The following is a 22666-nucleotide window of genomic DNA, read 5'->3' as shown; positions in this document are numbered from 1 at the left end:
TACCTGACGGCCTGAGATGACATGATTGACAAGCCACGATGCTTTGCCAGAGATGGCTTTAAGCAATGCCATGATGTCAAAACTACCAACATAAACATTTCATCAAAATGTAAATTAAAGGTTATGCTGCTAAACGCTAGGAGTCTAAACATGAAACTGCACATATTGCAAGCATTCTTAACCCTGGAAGAAGCTGACATTTGTGCAGTTACAGAAACCTAGTTCAAAGCTGCGGAGAGCACACCAGCCATACCAGGTTACTCATCCTATCATTTATTTAGACCCCAAGCCGTGGGCAGCAAAACAAAAGGAGGTGGAGTTGCAATATATATAAAAGACGTACATACCTCTAGGCTGGTCAAACAGTATGATGCACAGGAAATACTCCAGATGCAGTTAACAATTGACAAGACCCCTATTCAAATCATAGCTAGGTACAGACCTCCAGCTCTGACTCAAGATGCCCAGTCCACCTATCTGGACCTCTTCGAATCTATCAAGATTCAATCCTTTGCCCTGATCCTTGGCGACTTTAACTATCCAACAATAGATTGGAAGAAATACTCATGCCAAAACACAAATGGCCAGAGATTCCTTGATTTTGTCAATGCAAATGCATTGGAATAGTTGGTTGACACCCCCACAAGAGGTGAAAATATGCTGAACTTGGTATTAACCAACATGAGTAATCAGTGCAGCATCCCTACAGTGTCATCATCCCTTAAGATCCGACCACAAAGCAGTCACTTTCGAAGTCACCATCCCCCCCCCCAACTAGGGTCAAACAAAAAAAACTTCTCCAAAGCCGATTACAACCTCCTGAGGGAAGGTATAAACAGCTTCACAGCCCCCTCCACAGAAACTGGCACATATGTCCAAACTTACACCAAAGTACTATATGAACATTTATATAGCTACATGGAATCAGCAATACCAGACAGGATGAAATCCTCCTCCTCAAGGAAGAGTAAACCTGTCTGGAGGACATCTACAATAAATAAAACTCTATAATAAAAGGAAAAAAATTGCTGTCCAGGACCAATAAGGAACAGGTGTCTAATTGGAAGCAATCTCCCCTTAGCCTGAACAAGCAAAAAAGAGCACTAGTGAAATCCTCCAAAGCAAACTTCAAATACAAACTGGCCACATCTACTAAAGACCATCATAAGGCTTTCTTCACATATGTCCGCAGTCTCAAGGAAAGCACCCATATCTGCTCAGACCAGGTGGTCAAGGGCACCATATACACAAACCCTGTAGATATAGCCAACCTGCTGGCCGACAGGTTTAGTGAAAACCTCACTCCTCTGCCCCCCCCACCCAATCAGTAAAACAGGACATCCCCAGTACCTGCCCCCCTCCCTTTATCTCTAGGGAGCAAGTCATCACTGCCCTCTCAAAGGCAAAAAATATAGCCTCCCTGGGACACTATGACATCTGAGGCTGAATCCTACATGAACTCAGGCAGGAACTTGCAGCACCATTAGGCACCCTATTCAAACAAAGCCTGAGTACTGGCTTCATCCCAGGTGAGTGGAGGACAGCTACTGTCATCCCTGTGCACAAAGATGGAGCATCCACTGATCCAGGAAATTATAGACCCATCAACCTAACTAGCCTAATCTGCAAGGCCATGGAGTGGATTATAGTGGACCTCATTAACAAGGATATTGGCAAGATCCCACACAATTTGGCTTTGCCAAGGGGAGGTCATGCCTGTTAAATTTGGTCGACTTCTTTGAGACACGTCACCAAGGTCATAGATGTGGGGAAGACAGTGCACAACGCCTACCTTGACCTGGCCAAGGCCTTCAGTACTATTCCCCACTCGGGTATAATAGATAAACTTCTCTCAACTAGGCATCAATCTATATGTTACCAGATGGGTAGCAAACTGGCACACTGATAGAACCCACCTAGTCAAAATAGGGGAAGCTACCTCAAGTAGAAGACTCATAACAAGCAGTGTACAACCGGGATCGGTCTTGGGGCCTCTGCTGTTTGGAATATACTTCTCAGAGAGCAAATCTAGTGGGACATGGCTGACCAAGTTTGCAGATGACTGCAAGCTGGGTGCTGTCATCAATTCCCCTAGTGATGTGAACATCCTCCAAGAGGGTCTCACCCAAACAAATGACTGGTGCCAGAAACATGGCCTCAAACTGAATGCCAAAAAGTGCATCATCATCCCTTTTGGGGAGGATGATGTCCCCACAAATGATCACATTGATAATAAGGCACTAAGCACACAAACAGTTGAAGGACGTGGGAACCCACGTTGATAGAAAACTGACTTTTGACCACCATATTGCCGCCATTGTACGGAAAGCTTTCTACATGGCCCACCTCATTAGTAAGGGTATCTCATCCAGGGGCAAGGTGGTCATAACATCCCTGTATTCTCCCCTTATAAGACCAATTATTGAATACAGTGCCCCTCTTGGCATGCTCCTCACAAAGCACATGCAGCAGCTGGAGTGACCACAGAGATTCTTCACCCAGAGAATCCAGGGCCTCAAACATCTACCCTACACAGATAGGCTAAAAGCCCTGTCCCTCTACTCAGTTTCATACAGACTCCTTAGAGGTGACCTCTGTCTGGCATACAAAGTAATCTCAGACCGCACCCTGATGGGACTGCTGTATATCTGCAAGTCGAGCTCCACTCAGGTAACCCACACTTGTGACCTCAACCTGGTCTGTGACATCAATAGGACTTGTTGGCGGGACAGATTTGTGTCCCAGAGACTTCCCCCTTTGTGGATTAGACTCCCTCTCCATGTAAAGCAGAGTACCTCATTAAACCTTTTTAAGTGCAGCCTGGATAACTGGATGGGGAACAGAAAATACACCCCTGGGATTCTACCTATGTCCCTGCTAGATAGTGGCATAGGGTGCTGACTTGTTGGAACATGGGCTAAATTCTTAGCTAGGCTTGTAAAGGCCTCAGGGCCAAGAGCCCAGTAACTTCTTTTGATCCTGTAAAGCACTGCTTTCGTGGTAGCTGCTTTAGCACCTAATTCTCAGTTAGGGAAGCTTAGGCCCCCAGTATCAGCTGATCTTGTGTGATATTTTACTTTCATTTGGATGCATGTAGAAAACACAGGAAGCTTGGAAGTATTTTAAGCCATAATTTAAGTCTGTTAACCTAAATAGTAAACTGAGTCACAGGGACCCATTTCACCTCAGCCGAGGGTTGTAAAAACCCAGTCAAGTAAATATGCTCTCATTTAACATTAGATGATAAGAACATCGTTAGTATAATAGTACAATTGCAAGCATTACAAGTGCCATACTAAATTACAAGTGGTGAGGTACATAATTTAAGTTCTGATTAGGTATGTGGTGGTGTAACAGACTCTGTACAGTTTAATATTCCACAGATGTAAGGGTTTGGTATTATTAATATTATGTACAATGTTAACAGTGCTTTGTAATGTCAGACATGTAGACTATGGAGTCACTGTATAAAGTGTAATATCTTGGGTGGGATCTTTATTTTAATTCCAAGTTTTTGTGCAGATGGAAGGAGATTGCCTTTCCAGTTTTGCAGCAAACTCCTCGCTGATTTGTAATGAATTGGTAGTTAACTAATATGAATAGATATGATTATTCGGACATGTGAGCTGAGTGAGTGTTTTGGTTAAGAGTATAATTTATGAGGGGAATTGAATGGAGAAATCCAGTAGATTTTATTTATTTATTTATTTATTTATTTATTTATTTAGATAGTTAGTTATTGCATTTGTTGACCGGGAAAGTCCACTTGGCCTAGGAAGAGCCCATTTTCAGTGGAGGCCTGGGGAGAAAAGCTCCACAATATTATATACGTAAGCTCCACAGTAATTAAGTAATAGAACAATGCTGATACATACAAAAGTAAAAAATAAAGTTGAAACATAGGACAATGTCATTCCATTAATTACATACAAAAATCCTTAACTATATGCTAGAGTAAAACTGTGTTAATGTGTATGATCAAGTATTATGGGCAGTAGTGTGACATGAGAGGAAAAGTAGTGGCAGAAGTGGATATTTGAATGGTCTTCGAAGTTTGAATTTTCTTGACTGCCAGGCATTTAAAATCCGTCTGTGCTCATAAGTTGGAATTGTGTGGCAAATGATCATTCATCATAGCACCAACTTAAGAAATTATTTTGAGTCTCAATATTTTTAATGGACATCTGTCAAAAGAAAAGCACAGTAGCAGAGAAATGGAAGGCCTGGTTTATGTAGCAAGTCAAGCATCCCCCTTCGTTTCTTTGATGCTGTATGACCTCAGATTTGATATATTTAAGTGTGTATATGTGTGTGTGTTGTGCATGCACATTGTGTGGGGGGGGTGTCAAGCCGCCCCAATACCCAGGGCCTTCTCCCCCCAGAATTGAATGTTTAGTAGAATAGTTTTATTTACATTCAATGCACTAGTGTTGATGTGTGTAAAATCATTTATACTCTATCAAATCGACCCTTTACTTTTTCATGTATTTATAGATTGAAATTACAGAATATATGATATTAACACTTAACTGAGAAAGTCTACATACACTTGTCAGTGATCTTTATAAATGCAAGTTTCATTTTTCTGTTTTAGCATCTATCTAGCTGTATTTCCACACTAACTACAAAGCATGTTCTCTGTGTACAGAATGTGCATGTGCTTAATACAGTTTCTGATCACTAATAAAGCAGTATAATACATTTGCAGTTCTATGTAACATGTACAGAACAAGACTTTGTTGCATGCGAAAATATTTACCATGCTAAGATATCCAGGCATTTCAAATTCTGTATTTTACACAGCACACTTTCTGGAATAGTTAAACAGCTGTATACTCAGGACTGATAAATGCATTTTGTAACATTATTTCTGGCTGCTCAGATGACAGGCGTAAGGAGAAGTTCACCAGGCTGAGTTTTCTTTTAGATGTGTATTGTCATGCATAGGTGACTAATTAGCCGAACATTGGAAGGCTGGAAATGATGCCCTGGCTGACTGAAGTAAGGAAGATGGGGAGGTGGGAACAAAGTAAAAAAAATTCTCTGTGTAAAAAGTCAGTGTCATTTCAGCAATTAGTTGATATTTCTGTAATTTTTCCCTGCAGAAAGCAATTACATTGTTTGGAAACGCATTTGTAAGAGTCACTGCAGATTAGTAAATAATATTTTACTTTGGGTTCTCAGACTTAGCAGTACTTCTCAGTCCTTCTGTTCTAAATGAGGGGGAAGTAAGACCTGACATTGTAGAGTAGGACATTATAACCTCGTCAGCTGTGCCATTAGTGCATTGTGGGTAATATTTGCCTTTCAAAGAATATAAAATCTTGTCAGGATGTCGACCGCTACTACAGCATTCAGGGTTATAAACAAAATAAAATGAGTAGTAACTCCATATTGTGGTGCATTTAGATTTGAGTTGTGTAGAATTTCATGAAAAGATATACATATATTTTTCCTCATAGTGGTCTATTAAGAAGACTATTCAGTATAGAAAAAGACTGTTGCTAGGATCTTTCTTTGGCTTTAATGAGCATATTGTAAGTGCGGGTTTCCAACTTATTAGCATAAATTGGCCTTGTGTTCAGATTATTTTTCCGATTAGCAAATAGGTAAATACATATGTATTGCTTTAATGTGGCAACTTTTAGGTCAGAGATAAATTGATAATGGAGGATGTGGCTAAATAATGTAATTCTGATTTGTAGAAATATGTTATAAGACCTAGGAGGGCATAATGTTGTGAAGGAGATTTGAGTTTATGGGTTTGAAGGTTGTAAGTTCCTTCCATGTAGTTTCTTGGGGATAAGTGTTTGAATTTCTTTATAAGTTTAATGTAGGTTTTGAGATTATTTTTTCTTATCAATAAGGCCATAAAAGAATGCAGCAGTATGCTGATCCTATACACTGCAATGCATTCAATGCAAAATATATACAACCAACAGACTAGAATCCATTTGAAGCCAACATCAACAATGGAACTTCAGACTGAGGAAGGGCTGGATTGCCCAAAAGTTAGTAGTATTTATTTTTGAAACGGTAAATCTCGTAACTTTGTTGGTGTAGCTTGTAACTTTGTTGGTGTTTTGTCTTTGGTTGGTTTCCAGACTTTTGGCTGTATAAGACCATGGAGACTTTTTGTTCTTATAAAAAAAGTGGATTCACTAGTAAGTTTTTTGTCTACTTATAATTTAATATTTGTTGTAGTTTCTGTTTTACTGCACTAATGTTTGAGTCTTTGCCTGTGACATAGAGGGGTAAAGCCATGACTGTGGCCTAGGCGATGTAAGTTTAAATAGTGGCTTGGGCAATGGATGGTACAGACCACACATTCTAGATGTTTTCATGCGTTTGATTTCCCTGGTGGAGATCAGAGAAATTTCCGCATGGTGTTGCTTGTGAGTGAGTGGGGCAGTGCTGATGTCAGCTTGTTATGGAAATGAGGGGTGGTACAACGTTGACACCTACCCACATAATGCTGGGTGGGGCAAGGAGTGGAAAATAGGAAGAAAATGATTTTCAGCAATAGCAGGATGCTGCCCCAGGTGCCTCATATCCCTGCACTGTGAAAGTGGGTCTGCATGAGTCTGGGGAGTGGCTACTTGGGTTTGGTAAACTTGGTAGATCTAGCAGAGACCTGGGGAGTAGCTGGCAGTCAGTGGAAGGGAGGCAGAAATAAACAACAATAAGTAAATAAACAACTGTAAACAGTCATTTAAATGTAAAAGTACATTGTTCCATTTTTAGTTCAGGCTAAAAGACATTGGTTCTAGTCTTGTATTAAGGAAGGCAGTAAGGAAGCTGCAGAGCATCAGAACAGAAGCATCCAATGACTGGTGTACCTCTTCAAATTCCCATTTATGTTTTTCAAGTTCTTCATTGTATAATATGAGTTTAACAAAGGTTGTGGATAGTCTCTAGGTAACAGATGGTGGTAGATGAGAATGAGTTAATGCAAGAAGTAATTCTTTATGGTCTTACAGGATAGCTGGGATAAATGCTTTTGTGAAGTGAATGTGAGGTAGTGGTGTTATTGAAAACTGTTGCTATTCTACTAAACTTGTGGTGAGCTTTGTGGGTAAAAATAAGGAAAGGATTGTGCTGTTTCATTTTCTATCAAATTGTAGTTTATTTTCTCAGGATATAGAAATATTTGAAATGTCATCCTCTGGGGTCTATATACATTTAAGTCAGTAAAACAGTCAAAGGGACAGTGTTGCTGATCTGTTATTGAAGAAGTGCAACAGTTTTGTTAAATATTTCAGGTAAATCTGGCACCCGTGTCAGGATGGAAATGGATATACTTATCTGAGAATAAGTATAATTACTATTGCATTAAATACATATTCCCATTGTAGTTGTACATCATCATGCATTTCATTAAGGAGTTCTCCACCACTAAGTTTGTTTTTAGAAAGCAACTTAGTTTTTTCACAAAGGCTGTGAAGGAGAAATTTTACAGTGCTCTGGGTTGATTGGTAGTGTATATAAGTAGTATTACCTTGAAGAAAGCCTAATGGAACTGTTATTAATTTAATGTTATACTTGTGTCTTCACATTTTCACAAAAAAATTGACTTAATGGGCAGTGAGTAATTATTTGTTGCATTTGATGCCATTTCAGCAAGTTCTATATCAGACAGATGAAGTAAACGGAGTCAGCATGGTGAGAACACACAGAAGACCATTTTAGTGTACATGTACGCATGTATGCATGTCTGTAATTATTTGTCATGTTTTTGTCATTGTGCCAAAAATAATTATTGTAAATTGATGCAAAGAAAAGTTAAAGAAAAAAATATGATACTTTTATTCTGTCAACTATGAATTCTTGAAAGTAATTGAAAATGTTGTAAAATCGTAGTCATGTGCATGTATGTAACCTTACTTAATATGTAATGGTGAATGTGAATAGTATATGCATATATGTTCCCATGCCGGTGATGATTTTCTGTTTAACTTTCAAATCATTTTATGTTTGTCTACCTTTCTTGGAAAATCCTGATGTAAAACTCTTATAAGATTTATAACTTTTCTTTCTAGCTTTTTAATTAAAACATCACTTTCACTGTTGTTTGTGACAGTGGTTGTATGCAACAGAACAATTCACCTAGATTCTAGACCCCTGTGCTGTACTTCAAGATGTTGGAACAATTTATTAGAGTAAAGAAAGGTCCAGTTATTGATAACTTGTTGGGAGTGATGCACATACTTAATCCATTTTGGGTATTGGTGACTGTTTTATTACTCCTGTGAAATTAACTGTATATTGCTTTCCTTTTTCTTTCTACTCCATAGTGTTTAAAAAAAGGATCTTGTCGTCAGATGTATTTTTAGGATTGGCTTATTGTTAATTATATTTGGTCAGCAATTTCAAGGAGGTTAAAGCCAAAATTGATCATCTTTCTTTTTAACATCTTTAGTATCACTTAGCGACTTGGGCACACATACATTAACAGTAAAGGAAACAAACCATAATAATGTTTTTTTTTTCCTGCAATATACATTTCATATGTTTTTCTTTTTTCATAACAACTGTCATACATTCAAGTGAATCGTACTGAAATGAACAGTCCAATGATCAGGGGTGGCTCGTGGCATCGGGCTGCCGGACTGCAGCCCCCTCAAAATAAAAAATAGAAAGAAAAAAAAATAAATAAATAATTTTTTGAAATTCGTGGACTTCGCACATGCGCAGTAGTCCCGACTACTGTCGGTCTATGCGCATGCTCAAGGCAGTCCCCATAGGGGGACACAAGGAGACGTCTGTGCACTTTTAAAGTGCACAGACTCGCCAGGATTATGGGTCGCGTCCGGACTGCAAGAGCAGCAGCAGGACTCGGGAAGGAGCATTAGGATCTCGTCGGGCTTTCCTTGGGATCTCGCGGGTCTTTCAGTATTGCGCGGGAAGGATGTACGTTAGCTGGATATATTCAGGTAAGTGTATGGTGCTTTTTACCTTTAATTTACAATGTTTATTTGTGTGTGTATGGTGCTTATGCTTTTACTGGAGTTTGTGTATGGTGCTTATGCTTTACTGGAGTTTGTGTATGGTGCTTATGCTTCACTGGAGTTTGTGTATGGTGCTTATGCTTTACTGGTGTGTGTGTGTGTGTGTGTGTGTGTGTGTGTGTGTGTGTGTGTGTGTGTGTGTGTGTGTGTGTGTGTGTGTGTGTGTGTGTGTGTGTGTGAAAATGCCCCAGGTGCTTATGGTGGTGTGGTAGGGAATACCTCAGGCTTGAACCCTGTACCCTGTATGCAGGTGTTAAAGACTTGAGTTCCCTACCCACCACCATTTGTAAAAAAATTTCAGATTTTTGCCTCATATTCGATCTGATCTGTTCCTCATAATATCTGTGGTTTGTAAATGTTGCAATGCTTGATATTTGATGGTGTAGTAGTAGCATTGTTGCCTCACAGCTGCAGGTTCTTGGGTTTGATTCTTGGCTGGGGTTCCTTCTTTGTGGGGTCTGTATCTTCTCCCTGTGTTTGTGTGGGTTTGCTTTTGTGTCCTCCTATGTTACAAAGACATGTCTGCATTATTTCTTCCTGGACCTCTGCTGAAAATTGTTTATTTGTTCCAAGTCAGACTGTCCTGATTAAAAAATGTTAAATAAAATTGACAGACATTTGAATTTCAGACTTAAGGGTTTCTGAATGTTTAATTCCTTGCATATTTGATGGTGCAGTGGTAGTATTGTTGCCTCACAGCTATAGGTTTTGTGGTTTGATTCTTGGTTGGGGTGGCTTCTGTGTGGAGTCTGCATCTCCTCCATGTGTTTGTGTGGATTTGCTCTGGTGCCCTGCCATTTTACAAAGAAGTGTCTGCAGTTTTAATCCCTGCTGAAAATTGGTTTTGTTCTGTCCGCAGTAAAATTGACAGGCATTTGAATTTCAGACTTCAGGTTTCTGAATGTTTAATTCCTTGCATAATTGATGGTGTGGTGGTAGTATTGTTGCCTCACAGCTATAGGTTTTCTGGTTTGATTCTTGGTTGGGGTGGCTTCTGTGTGGAGTGTGCATCTCCTGCCTGTGTTTGTATGGATTTGCTCTGGTGCCCTGCCATTTTACAAAGATGTGTCTGCAGTTTTAATCCCTGCGTCTCTGCTGAAAATTATTTTTGTTCTGTCCGCAGTAAAATTGACAGGCATTTGAATTTCAGACTTCAGGTTTCTGAATGTTTAATTCCTTGCATAATTGATGGTGCAGTGATAGTATTGTTGCCTCACAGCTATAGGTTTTCTGGTTTGATTCTTGGTTGGGGTGGCTTCTGTCTGCATCTCCTCCTGTATTTGTGTGGATTTGCTCTGGTGCCCTGCCATTTTACAAAGACGTGTCTGCAGTATTAATCCCTGCGTCTCTGCTGAAAATTGTTTTTGTTCTGTCCGCAGTAAAATTGACAAGCATTTGAATTTCAGACTTCAGGTTTCTGAATGTTTAATTCGTTGCATAATTGATGGTGCAGTGGTAGTATTGTTGCCTCACAGCTATAGGCTTTCTGGTTTGATTCTTGGTTGGGGTGGCTTCTGTCTGCATCTCCTCCCTGTATTTGTGTGGATTTGCTCTGGTGCCCTGCCATTTTACAAAGACGTGTCTGCAGTATTAATCCCTGCGTCTCTGCTGAAAATTGTTTTTGTTCTGTCCGCAGTAAAATTGACAAGCATTTGAATTTCAGACTTCAGGTTTCTGAATGTTTAATTCGTTGCATAATTGATGGTGCAGTGGTAGTATTGTTGCCTCACAGCTATAGGCTTTCTGGTTTGATTCTTGGTTGGGGTGGCTTCTGTGATCTCCTCCCTGTGTTTGTGTGGATTTGCTCTGGTGCCCTGCCATTTTACAAAGACGTGTCTGCAGTTTTAATCCCTGCATCTCTGCTGAAAATTGTTTTTGTTCTGTCCGCAGTAAAATTGACCGGCATTTGAATTTCCAACTTCATGTTCTTCAGAATACATAGTAGCACAACCTTTTTTTTTAGCAATTTTCTAAGTTTATAAGATGAATATTTTAAATTTGTCCCTATTTTTGGGACTGTATTCCCCCATTATTGGCTTCGTCCAGGTTTTTGTGCTAAGGTTGACAGCTATGGCAAGAACGGAATTCACTGAATATGTTTGAGGGCTGTATTCCCTCATTACTGGGTTTGTCCAGGTGTTTTGTACTAAGAGGTTGACAGCTATGGTGAGAACTGAATTCACTAAATGATAGCCATTTAAGTTTCAGTCTTCCTCTCTATTACAAAGCAGCTGATGTGGCGTAGTGGTATGTTACTCTGACTGTTTTTTGCTCAGGGACCTTGGCAGTAAAATATATGGTGGCAACACAACATTTTATTCTAGCAACTTTCCAAGATTATACAAGCAATGTTTAATGTGTCCCTGTTTTGGGCTTTTGACCCCCCAATACATTTTGGCTTTTCCAGTTTTCTTGAGCTGCGAAGTTGAGATGCAGTTGAGTATTGAGTAGATTTTACAAGGAACTGAGAGCTGCAGGGGAATAGAAGTTTAGTGCTTTGCCAAGTTAATACTATAGCACAACAGGCTGTGTACTTGCTTTTGATGCAGAAGGTTGTGGGTTCTACTCCCACAAGGGGTAGATGCTGCCGTACTGAGAATGTTCTCCTTGGTGAAGATACTAACTATGAGTTCGTTATCAGTTTGCCATCCATTTCCTCTTGCAATATTATTACTAGCTTATCATTTTTAATGTAATATAGGCAATTTATTCCTGAGGGGCAACAGACACTTTATTTTTCGATGAAACCATGAAATATAAAGGTGATTGCTAGCAGCAACCGCTTCATTAGTTACAGATTTCTTTAATGTGGAATTATTTAGATGACTGACTTCAGAGATTGTGCATATTTACTGATAATGGACTGTAGAATTGTGCATATTTACTGATAAAGGTGGACTGTAGAATTGTGCATATTTACTGATAATGGTGGACTGTAGAATTGTGCATATTTACTAATAATGGTGGACTGTAGAATTGTGTACATTTACTAATAATGGTGGACTGTGGAAGTCTGAGCAGACTTTTTTATGATAAATGTTCTCAACTGGGCAGTTTTGCCATTATGGGTGCATATGGTTTGTTTCATTGCTTACTGGAAAAAATGTTCAAAACAAATTTAAAACACCCTGTAACAAGTGTACTGTATTGTACAAGGAATATAATTTTAGTACAATGAGGAAGGTGTATCAAAGAGCACATGTATGTTTCATATGCAAGGAGCCTATGATTCGAAAACAGCCCAAAATTAATCTTTATCTGCCACTGGCAAAATGTATTTTCTTTGAATGTGGGTTTCAATGCTGTTTCAATGAATGTGAGTTTCAAGGGCAGAGAAGTTTTAATGCTAAGTTTTCATTGTGAGACTGCATTGCTTTGTTTAACAGATGACTTAGTGTTTGTGCTGTAAAATACAAAATAAAACTTTCCAATGAAGTCCAACTCATCATAGAAGTAAAGCAGTATGCACATTAGTGTTTATGGTAAATGGAGTGAAATAGCAAAGTATAATGGTTCATTGGAATGGCTGCAGAGGCTCCATTCAACCATTATTTTGTAAGGGGGGGGAAGGGCAGCAAACTCAGACAGGCCCAGCTGAACTATACCTCCCAACTGTCCAGATTTTCAAAGAATGAATAGATTTTTGCTTCTTATTTTTGTTTGTTGTTCATAAAATTTGTAGTTTTAATTCCTAAATGATTTGCCAGAAGTCACTCTAAGTTTCAGACTTCATAACCTTCAGAAAAATGCATGTTAAAGTAAGAGCTGTTCTATCAACTGTCTCAATTTATACAAGAGCAATTTTAGTACTGTTTATATGTGCCCCAATATATTTGGCCTTGTTCAGATTTACTGCATTAACAGGTTGAGAGGTACATGCAAATAAATTGCTTTATAGAATTAGGCAGTCAACCTCTCAACTGTCCCCAATTTTTGGCTCAAAATGTTGCTCTTCCCCCTTATAATCCCTCCGCAAAATAGCAATTTTGGAAGAAAACATGGATGGTTTACAATTAAGAAATAACTGTAATAATCAAAGTTATAGATTACTTGAAATGCATGTAGATTCTTTTATATTTTGTCAGCTGCTCAAGGTAGCAGTACTAATATTAAAGTGTCCCTTCTTTGACAGGTAGCAGCTGTATTGTGTGTCTATTTTATATTTTTGCATCACGTTTTTGTCCATTTTTCATAAAATTGTGTTTTTTTGGCAAATTAGTGACATCACTAAAGACTGAAGTTAGAAAATGACAGACATTTGAGTTTCAGATTTTATACCCTTCAGAAAATTCATACTAATGCAAGACCTATTCTATTATCTTTCTAAGTTTATTAGAGCAATATTTAAAAATTGTCCTTATTGCTGGGCCTTTGTCCCACTTCTGTGTATGGCTTTGTCCAGATTTCTTGCTCTTGAGGTTGAGAGGTATGACAAATGTGTCAGGGCCATCACAGTCAGCCAGAGAGATTTCAAATTGTGACATGCTTGTTGCACCCCAATCCCCCATGTAGTGACTCTGGATGTGTCCAAGCAAGGCAAGGAGTAGTTGTATCTACCTTGGATGGGGAGGACACACTGCATAAGTACTACAGTGGCTTTTCATCTGTCCTTGATTTTGCAGAATGGTCTGGTTTCTGTCATATTTTTGTACTGTTGATTTATGCTTATTACTCAGATTTATGCTTATTACTCAAAGTGCCTGTTGCTCTGTGTTTAAGTAGCAATGCTTTAATGACCATAAGGTAAGCTTGTCTGACATCGTAAGATGCAAGTAAGCTTTAATAAGCATACTGTTAAAGAATTGCCAACATTGAAAGCCTTTCTGTTGTTGCCATGCAGAGAATACTTGACTAGATAATGTATAAGCCTTGGGTATTAAAGGACAGGATTCCATTATTTTAAAAAGCTCATTACACTTGTTGGAGACTTCCAGTCATCTCTACAGACTTTACCCGTAAACTAAACAGAATGCCAATCATGTGTGGTCCATAACCTGTACAGTAATCCTTTAAGCAATGTATCTTGAGCTTGTTTCTTGTTTGCTTTTCATTTTTACTTTTATCATGTTTTCCCCATGAAACAAGTTGTCAGGCAGCAGGTCTTTTTTGGATAAGAAACATTTTTACAAGTGGGGGCATCACATAGATTTCTACTTTCAGCATGTTACTTGTACTTTAATAAAGCTGAATATATTATAATTAGGACTGCAGTGCAAGGAGAAGTGGTTTGAGTTGAGTGCTTCTGGTTTTTCTTATACTTGATTTTGACTGGCATTCCAGTAATGTATTTAAAAAGTAATTTATTTTTCATGCCTCACAACCTTTTGTTTCCATCTAGATATTAAGTAAGCTGTCATGCAGCCAATGCATTGAAATATTTTTATTCCTCTACACTTATTTTTGTCTTGATTGGACTTTCATAATGATGGTTTGCCACCCAGGGCAGCGTATTTAATTAAAGTTAGTTTTTTGTGGTTTTGTGCATAGCTCCTCCCCTTTCTGGTTGACCACACCCCCTCCCCTTGACCCCACCCATTCAGCTGTCTCCTGCAGCCCCCCTGTGATTTGAAGTCACCAGCCGCCACTGTCAATGATAACAGCTGTGCTAGTGAGACCAAAGCCATTCAGTATTGAAAATTGGTTTAATAAATCTGTTTAGTGCTTTCGTCTGTCAAAGCATACTTCAGAACAAACAGAGTGAAGCATTGCTCTGGTTTATATAGCAGTCGTAATCAAACGAAGTTGCATTATATTACACCACTTCCTGTGAAAACTAGTCATTTTTAAAATGCACTTGCAAACACACTACCAAACAGTAAGATTACAAAATGTATATAAATATTGAATAAACGTTCCTTGTATTAGTCATATGTATGTATTAACTGTTTATACTGTGTGTAAAATATAGTACCTTAACTATAACAAGTGGCATACATCGATCACAATCTGGTACTTCTCATTTTCAATACTGCCCATAAGTTATGTTGACATTTAAACCAGGTAGTGTCCAATGTTATTTGCCAATATAGTCCACAGTATTCTATTTTAGTTTGCCCAATGCCCTTGTCCTGGATCAATCAGAACATCTTCAAATACAAAAAAATAGAAAAGTACTGTTTTCACTTAAATCTCACCCCTCCTTCTGAACATTATTCTGCATGTATTATTCCCACAAATTCCATTAATTTCTATGCGATTTCCTCTTTCCTTTTAATAAAGATCTCACTTCCAGTTCTTTTTATCTCTTTAACAATATTCAGTACTTTTAATTACAGTTGGTTTAGATTTCCATTTTCTAGTAATTTTTTTTTTACAGCCAATAGCATTAAACTTAATAAGGCCTTACTATGTTTCTGCAATTTAGGTCTTGTGTCCTAACTCAAAAATGTACTTTCCTTATTTACAGCAATTTGCTCCCCCAATATTTCTGACAAGAGTACTCTGTGCTGTAGTTTTAAAATCTACCAACACGCCACACTCCTAAAACATATGTCCCCAGTTACCTCTCTTTCCCATCATGCCTCCAGCATTCCCCATCTACCTGTGGAATAATTCTTTGAAGTCTACTCAGAATATATGCAGTTTTTTCCAAGAAAAAATTCTAAACCTTCTGAACTTTGTTGCATGCTTGTCCTCCCATTGCTCCCTTGTAAGCTATTATTGCAGTCTGTCTTCCTAGTTTTTCTGACCTCCTCTGATTTGATTCTTTTGTAGTTATCGTGCAATATTTTGTATGCCCTTCTAGCTATACCTTTTTATTAGCAGTTTCTGTTCTAGACTTGACTAAGAACTCTCCTAGAGCTGGTCTTTTACTTATCACTCCCCATACCCTTTTGTCTTTGCATATATTCTATCAATCTCTGGTAGGGAAGACAATCTCTAACTTGCAATGCAAACTTCTGTTTAGCCTCTTCCCACTCTATTACCATTCTCTTAAGTTATTTGCTCCCAATATCTTATCTTGCCTATTTTGTCACCTTAAATAAATCATCATCTTTTGGTTGTTGTTCATGTTTCATCGATAAATGTGGTAGACAATATTCCTTACTATTTTTGGCATTGCATTTTTTTTTCAGTTGTAATTGGTTAAAAGGAGAAACAGTTTCTTGAAAGAATTGGGATTTACTATATACGTAATAAATCAATAGATGTTGCAAAGGCTAAAATAAATCTGTTTCTAAAAAGATATGTAGAAAATTAATCATTTATGGCAGACCATATGTTCATCAACATGATTTATAACTTAGTCCTGCGTATATTTATTGGTGCATTTTTTTCTCTTTGTTGTATATTGATGTATATGATTCTGTTGATGTTGCATTTCTATCTTAATTTGTTTTGTTGGAATGTGTAATACTTAGTGGTTGTTGAAAGAAGGTCATCCATGAATTTTTTTAAGATATTTTTACTATTTAAATAATATTGCTTGTCATCAAAGCTGTTTGCATTTACCATACTTTGCAATAGTCCGAGATCATGGGTACCCTCCATTTATATATGGTATGATAAGGTGAGTAAGGCCAATCTCTTACCAAATGGGATAGGCTAATTTGAGCATTAAAAGGGAACTTGGCTAGGCTCAAAATTGGCCACAAGTGCAGCAAGCCTGGTATTTACCTGTGAACACATTAGACGTAGATGCATTTTAATGGCTTTTATAGCATTGGGTCAAATGAACGTATCATTTGATTTTCTTCTACTCTTCTTCCATTACCTGTTGGTCTCAAGTTTAACTGTAGCCATCACTGGTGTTGTTTCTTCCCTTTGAATATAGGGTAGGTTGTATATCTCTGATTCACATAAACATGGTTTTGCTCTAAACTTTCTTTGTGGAGTGATTTCTTTTGAGACCTTATTCTGTAATTCTTCCCAATTTTTTAACTTCATGACATTCCCTGAACATGTATTCTAAACAGGAATTGTCTACTTCAAACGGGGCAATTACTTTTTTCACTAAGTCTGAATTCTAGTCATTCATCGCAAAGGGTTATGCAAGTAATGGCAAGTGCTCTACGGTCGTGCAGTGGTTAGCATTGCCGCCTCACAGCAAGAGGTTCTCCGGTTCGATCCTCGGGTGGGGTGCCTTCTGTGCGGAGTCTGCATGTCCTCCCTGTGGTCGCGTGGGTTTCCTCCGGGTGCTCCGGTTTCCTCCCACATCCCAAAGACATACTGCAGGTGGATTGGACACTCTAAATTGGCCCTAGGGGTGTGTGTGTGTGTGTGTGTGTGTGTGTGTGTGTGTGTGTGTGTGTGCCTTCTGTGGAAGGTTGGGCACCAGGCTGGCAACTCAACATTGTAAAACTCCACTGCCAATCATGAGCGGACAGGTGATCCGCTGTGGTGACCCCTAACCGGGAAAAGCCGAAAGAAGAAGAAGGTAAGTGCTCTAATGTGGTTAATAAATACAAATAAAAAATATAAGCTCTAGAAAGGAATTTTGATGCATTTTATTTTGGGCATACCACATACATTTTCTTTGATCTTCCTACCATTATCGGATAGTGTAGGATCCATATATTACTTCTTTACTTTCGAAGTCTTGTTGGAATATTAGTTCTTGATATGTTGCTATCTTGAAAAGAAGTGGTAGAACTAAATAGGAAACACGAAGAAAAGGAATTAAAATCGAGTCTAGCACATTGGAAGGCATAGTGAAGCAAGGCAAGAATAAAGTCTGATCAAAAACTGTTTACTGAAAGTGGCATCTGGGGAGGGGAAGAAAGAGACCTAAAGGGATAGATTTAAAATATAAAGTAATCAAGATGTTTAGAAATCAAGGCCGTAGGGCATAAAAAACTTACTTTAAACTTGACTTGCATTTTACATATTCATTTTATTGTCAGTGAATGTGATGTAGAATACCTGAAAGTATGACATGATAAGCATGGTTATTTAAAGTGCTATCCAAATCAAGAAATTTGAAATCTACATTAAGAATTGACTTGAATTGTGCTAAAGTCTTGTAAATAAGTTATTTTTTCTTCTTCGTAAAAATGGCATATTGAAAGTTGAAAACTGAAAAGTTTTATCTGTTATCACCTTCCATTGGCTTATTAAAAGGAAAGAAGCTTTTGTGTTTGGCCTCCCATACGATCTTGGTACCTTTTCAGCATCATGATCAGCTATAAATGCATTCCTGATTTTCACTGGTCATTACATAGTTCTCACTTAAGTTAACTGTATGTCTTGTTCTGTATGCCTGCTTGTAGAAGGCTATGCTTAATGTCAGCAATTGTTTCTGGACAGATATATTAATATCCTGGGTACAAAGTGAGGGAAAGGAGGTTAAGATTCATAGAACTGGCTTTAGCACTCAGGCAGAACTGATGAATAAAAGGTCTTCTGATGGATGCCAGTCTATAAAGCCATGGGTTAAGTATGATTTTTGATATAATTTGCTTTAATTACACTGTCTGCAATGTTTATTTGGGGGTTATGCAGAAATGTAAGGTCCTAATTTGCCATCCCCATCACTGACATGAAAAATGTGAATAAATTGCAAATATAATTGAGTATGTACTGTGTGTGACATGTCAAAGAATTTTCCTTACTGTAAGGTATGGTGACTGTGGAGTTATGTAGGTAGCAGGGGTGTGAGATACTCTGGGATGGGGCAAAGCCCCTTCATGTAGGAATAGTTTCTTGGCTTACAGTCCGGGTGACCATTGAGAAGCCTAGCCCAAATTTCAGTTGCCGCAAAGCATTGTCTGATTTAAGTGATTTGCTCAAGAACGAACAGCAGACGAGTAAAGGCTGACGGGGATCAAACCATGTACCACGTGAACTACAGCTCACAGCCTTAAACCTCTGTGCCCAACTGCCAGATGTTAAAGGATTCATACCTTGCACACTTGCCACAGCAATCTTCGCAACAATCAGCTGCAATGACTGATGATCTCTTTTGCAATAACTGATGGCTTTAAATACCATTGCAGTGAGTTTTGACATTCACCATTTTACATTTCATTTGCTCATTAATGTTTATATATATATTTGTCACAGTGTTCTGACCATCAGATTTGTCTTATAGCCTGTTTTATTTATGTAGTTAGCATTGTTCACTGGGTTAGTTACACTTAGTCTGTGCCCTGTTTATAGGAGACACATGAGATGGCATTTGTGTTTGAATAGGAGTAACTTGGCTAGGATAGAGGAGGAACTTCTCTTTTTTTTTTTTTTTTCCACTTGCTACCTTTGGATCTTTTTTATGTACTTAAACAAAAATCCGTGACCTTCTAATATTCCCCCTCCAAGAGGTTCTCACTCAAATGAGTGGTGCCAGAAACATGGCCTCAAACTGAATACCAAAAAATGCGTCATCATCCCCTTTGGGGAGAGTGACGTCCCCACAAATGATCACATTAATAATAATGTCCTAAGCACGCAGTTATTCATGAGGAATTTGGGCACCAGGTTGATAGCAACCTGACTTTTGACCACCATGTTGCTTCCATTGTACGGAAAGCCTTCTACATGGCCCACCTCATCCCTGTATTCTTCCCTTATAAAGCCCATTATTGAGTACAGCGCCACTCTTCGGCATGTACCTCGCAAAGCACATGCAGCAGCTAGAGAGACCACAGAGGTTCCTCACCAGGAAGGGCCACAAACATCTACCATAGATGGGCTAAAAGCCCTATCCCACTACTCAGTTTCATACAGACTCCTCAGAGGTGACCTCTGTCTGGCATAGAAGACGATCCCAGACCTTACCTTGATGGGACTGCTGCATATCCAAGCTCCACTCGAGTAACTCACACACGTGGCCTCAACCTGGTCTGTGACATCAATAGGACTTGTTGGCAGGACAGATTTGTGTCTCAGAGACTCCCCATCTATGGGATAGACTCCCTGTCCACGTCAGGCAGTACCTCTTTACCCCTTTTTAAGCATAACCTGGATAACTGGGTGGGAAACAGAAAATATACCCCTGGGATTCCACCTGTTTCCTTTCTGGCCAGGGGCATTGGGTGCTGACTTTACTAGATATGTGCTAAACTCTTGGGTAAGCTTATAAGGGCCTCAGGGCCAATAGCCTAGTAACCTCCTATGATCTTATGATTCCAACATGAAAGTTGAGTGGGTTTCCTATCACATTTGTGATTGCTTCATTTGCGAATACAGATATAACAAAAATAAAAAATTGTAAGATGAGAATGTGGAGGACCACAGGAGCAAACAGCTGGACTTGCCCCCCCGATCCATGTTACCACTTATTTCTGTGTCCACGCTGGTTGGGAGGTTTGTTATTCAAAGTTTTTCACTCCTGTAGTCCTCAACATTCCCACCTTATGATTTTATGGTCTTGTTATTCCCGTATTGGCAATTGTAGCAATCATACCTCTCAACCTGTTAGCACAAGAAATCTGGACAAAGCCCGGCAAAATGCGGGGATTAACACCCAAAAATAGGGACAGATTTTAAATATTGCTTTTATAAACTTATAAGCTAGAGTAACAGGATTTGTTTTGACATACATTTTCTGAAGGATTTGAAGTCTGAAACTCAAATGTACATCATTATTTAGTGACTTCATTCCTCATTTCCTCCCAGTGATTTGCCAGAAAACCATAGATTTTAGGAGGTACACAGGCCAAAAATATGAGCCAAAAATCTGGACATTCCGTGGAAATCTGTACAGTTGAGAGCTATGGTAGCAGTTGCAAGTATGATAGTAAATGGACGAGTGTGTTCTGTAGTGAGCTACTGATAATTATTGTCAGGATTGCATTGTTCATAATTTGTAATATAAACGTTTGAAGTGGTGTTTTTTGACATATGATAAATGTTTTAACTCTGCATCTTAAGAGCTCTTTTATTATTACTTTACAGAACATAAAATGGGTCATACAAGTCTGGAAAAAATTATTGCACTACAGAAGAAAACTGAAAATATTAGAAATATTTGTATTTTGGCACACGTGGATCATGGTAAGCATTATTTTGAAAAGTTGTTCTGGTTAATGATGTGAAAGCTGTAACCAGCATAGTTCCTGTAGTTTTAGAGCTATTGTCACATTTTTTTTTAACATTTATAAAGTAAAATGTAAAAAACATGTGATGTAGCTCATTATTGCCTTAAGTATCTGTATATAATTTCAAGTGCTTGGCTTGGATAGTCAGTGTTCTTAAAATTAGAAGGTAGGTGTTTAGATTATCCAAGGGTAAACTCTGAATACTCAAACTAGAGAGTTTTTGGGGTCATGTTTAATTTTCCTGTAATTTCTGTGATTAGGCAAGTCAAATATGTGTATTTTTTGCATTCAGATGATTACAACATGGAATGCAGATACGATTGATTGACAAGTCTAATGCTTCAAATGCAGATAAAATGTATACTCATATATACTAAATAAGTCTGTAAAAAAAGAAGAAAAATTCAGTTCTTTCTTTTAATGTGTCTCTTGATTGCAAATGAGTTCTTTGTAGCACATGATTTGTTTACATTGTCTTTTGAAAAAAGGAAATTAACTGTATAATTACCTAAAGTGATAGGCATACTTTGTCATGTGAGCAAATGGGCAATAGATGGATCGGCTCCCAGTTGTTCAGCACAGAAGTGGCTTGAGCTGTGTAATGTTAAGTCCCTCAAACGTGCTAATATGGTAAGGTTTGCAAGGAAAGTCAGTGACTTACACTGCCCTTCAGTCAGCTCTATGCTGATCTGTAGGGGGGTAATGTTTTGTTTTCTGTTCCTGCTGCCTTCTCTTTTTCTCCTGTTCCTACCTCCAACATAAAAAAACTTTTAACTAAAAAACCCACTAAACTAGCAGCCGACAACCTCCCAAGTGAATACCTACAAATTGCAGCCAACGCCCTAACCTACCCAGTCTCAATCGTGATTAACCGATCTCTGTCAGAACGCTACGTCCCTGCACTATAGAAAATATCACACATCATTCCCCTCCAAAGAACTCACCAATTACCGACCCATAGCAATTCTCTCTCCACTCTCCAAAATACTAGAGAGTTGCAATCAGTCTCAAGTCCTAGAGTACCTCCTTTCTTATAGTCAACATGGTTTCCAGCCAAACCATAACACTACCACTGCCTTACTCACTTTTACTAACACTATCCTTCAGAATAAAAACAATGGCTATCTCTCCTCTACAACTTTCCTAGACCTATCTAAGGCATTTGACACGGTCCCACACAAACCACTTATCTCTGTTCTGAATAATTTATCTTTTTCTAAGTCAGTCACCAACTGGTTTCAGAGCTACCTGACTGGCCGCCAGCAATCCGTTAAATGGCAGAATGACATATCTCCCCAATTACCTTTCTCTATTGGTGTTTCCCAAGGATTCATCCTTGGACCCTTACTCTTCTCCATTTTCACCAATAATCTAGTCACTGCCACCAAAAGTGGCTCTCTCATACAGTATGCAGATGAGTTAACCATCATCTGCTCAGCCCAGTCCCTACCCAGACTGCAAAAGGTCACACAGGATGCCTTTTCCTCTTTTGAAACTTGGCTATCTAAATGCCCAGTTAATACTCAATCCATACAAAACTACACTCCTCGTATTCCAACCCACCAAACATACACGGACCTACTCTCACTTTAATATCACAGCCAAAGACAACACCATTATCCACCCAACAAATCACACCAAATTGCTAGGAGTTGAGATAGACAATAATATCAAATTTGACAT

General features: G+C 38.6%; 1 protein-coding gene across 1 annotated transcript in view; it reads left to right on the top strand.

The window, feature by feature from the left end:
- Window positions 1–22666, top strand: part of EFL1 (elongation factor like GTPase 1) — a 1877823-nt gene that overhangs the window by 21946 nt on the left and 1833211 nt on the right. The window contains exon 2 of the mRNA XM_044077803.1: window positions 20841–20939. Coding sequence (XP_043933738.1) covers window positions 20849–20939 — 91 coding nt within the window. The 5' untranslated portion in view covers window positions 20841–20848. The remainder of the gene's footprint in view (window positions 1–20840; window positions 20940–22666) is intronic.

This window comes from Protopterus annectens, chromosome 7.part0 (genome assembly GCF_019279795.1).
Source record: "Protopterus annectens isolate FY-2018-M chromosome 7.part0, PAN1.0, whole genome shotgun sequence".
Taxonomy (NCBI): domain Eukaryota; kingdom Metazoa; phylum Chordata; order Ceratodontiformes; family Protopteridae; genus Protopterus; species Protopterus annectens.
This window is presented reverse-complemented; position numbering and strand designations above follow the sequence as displayed.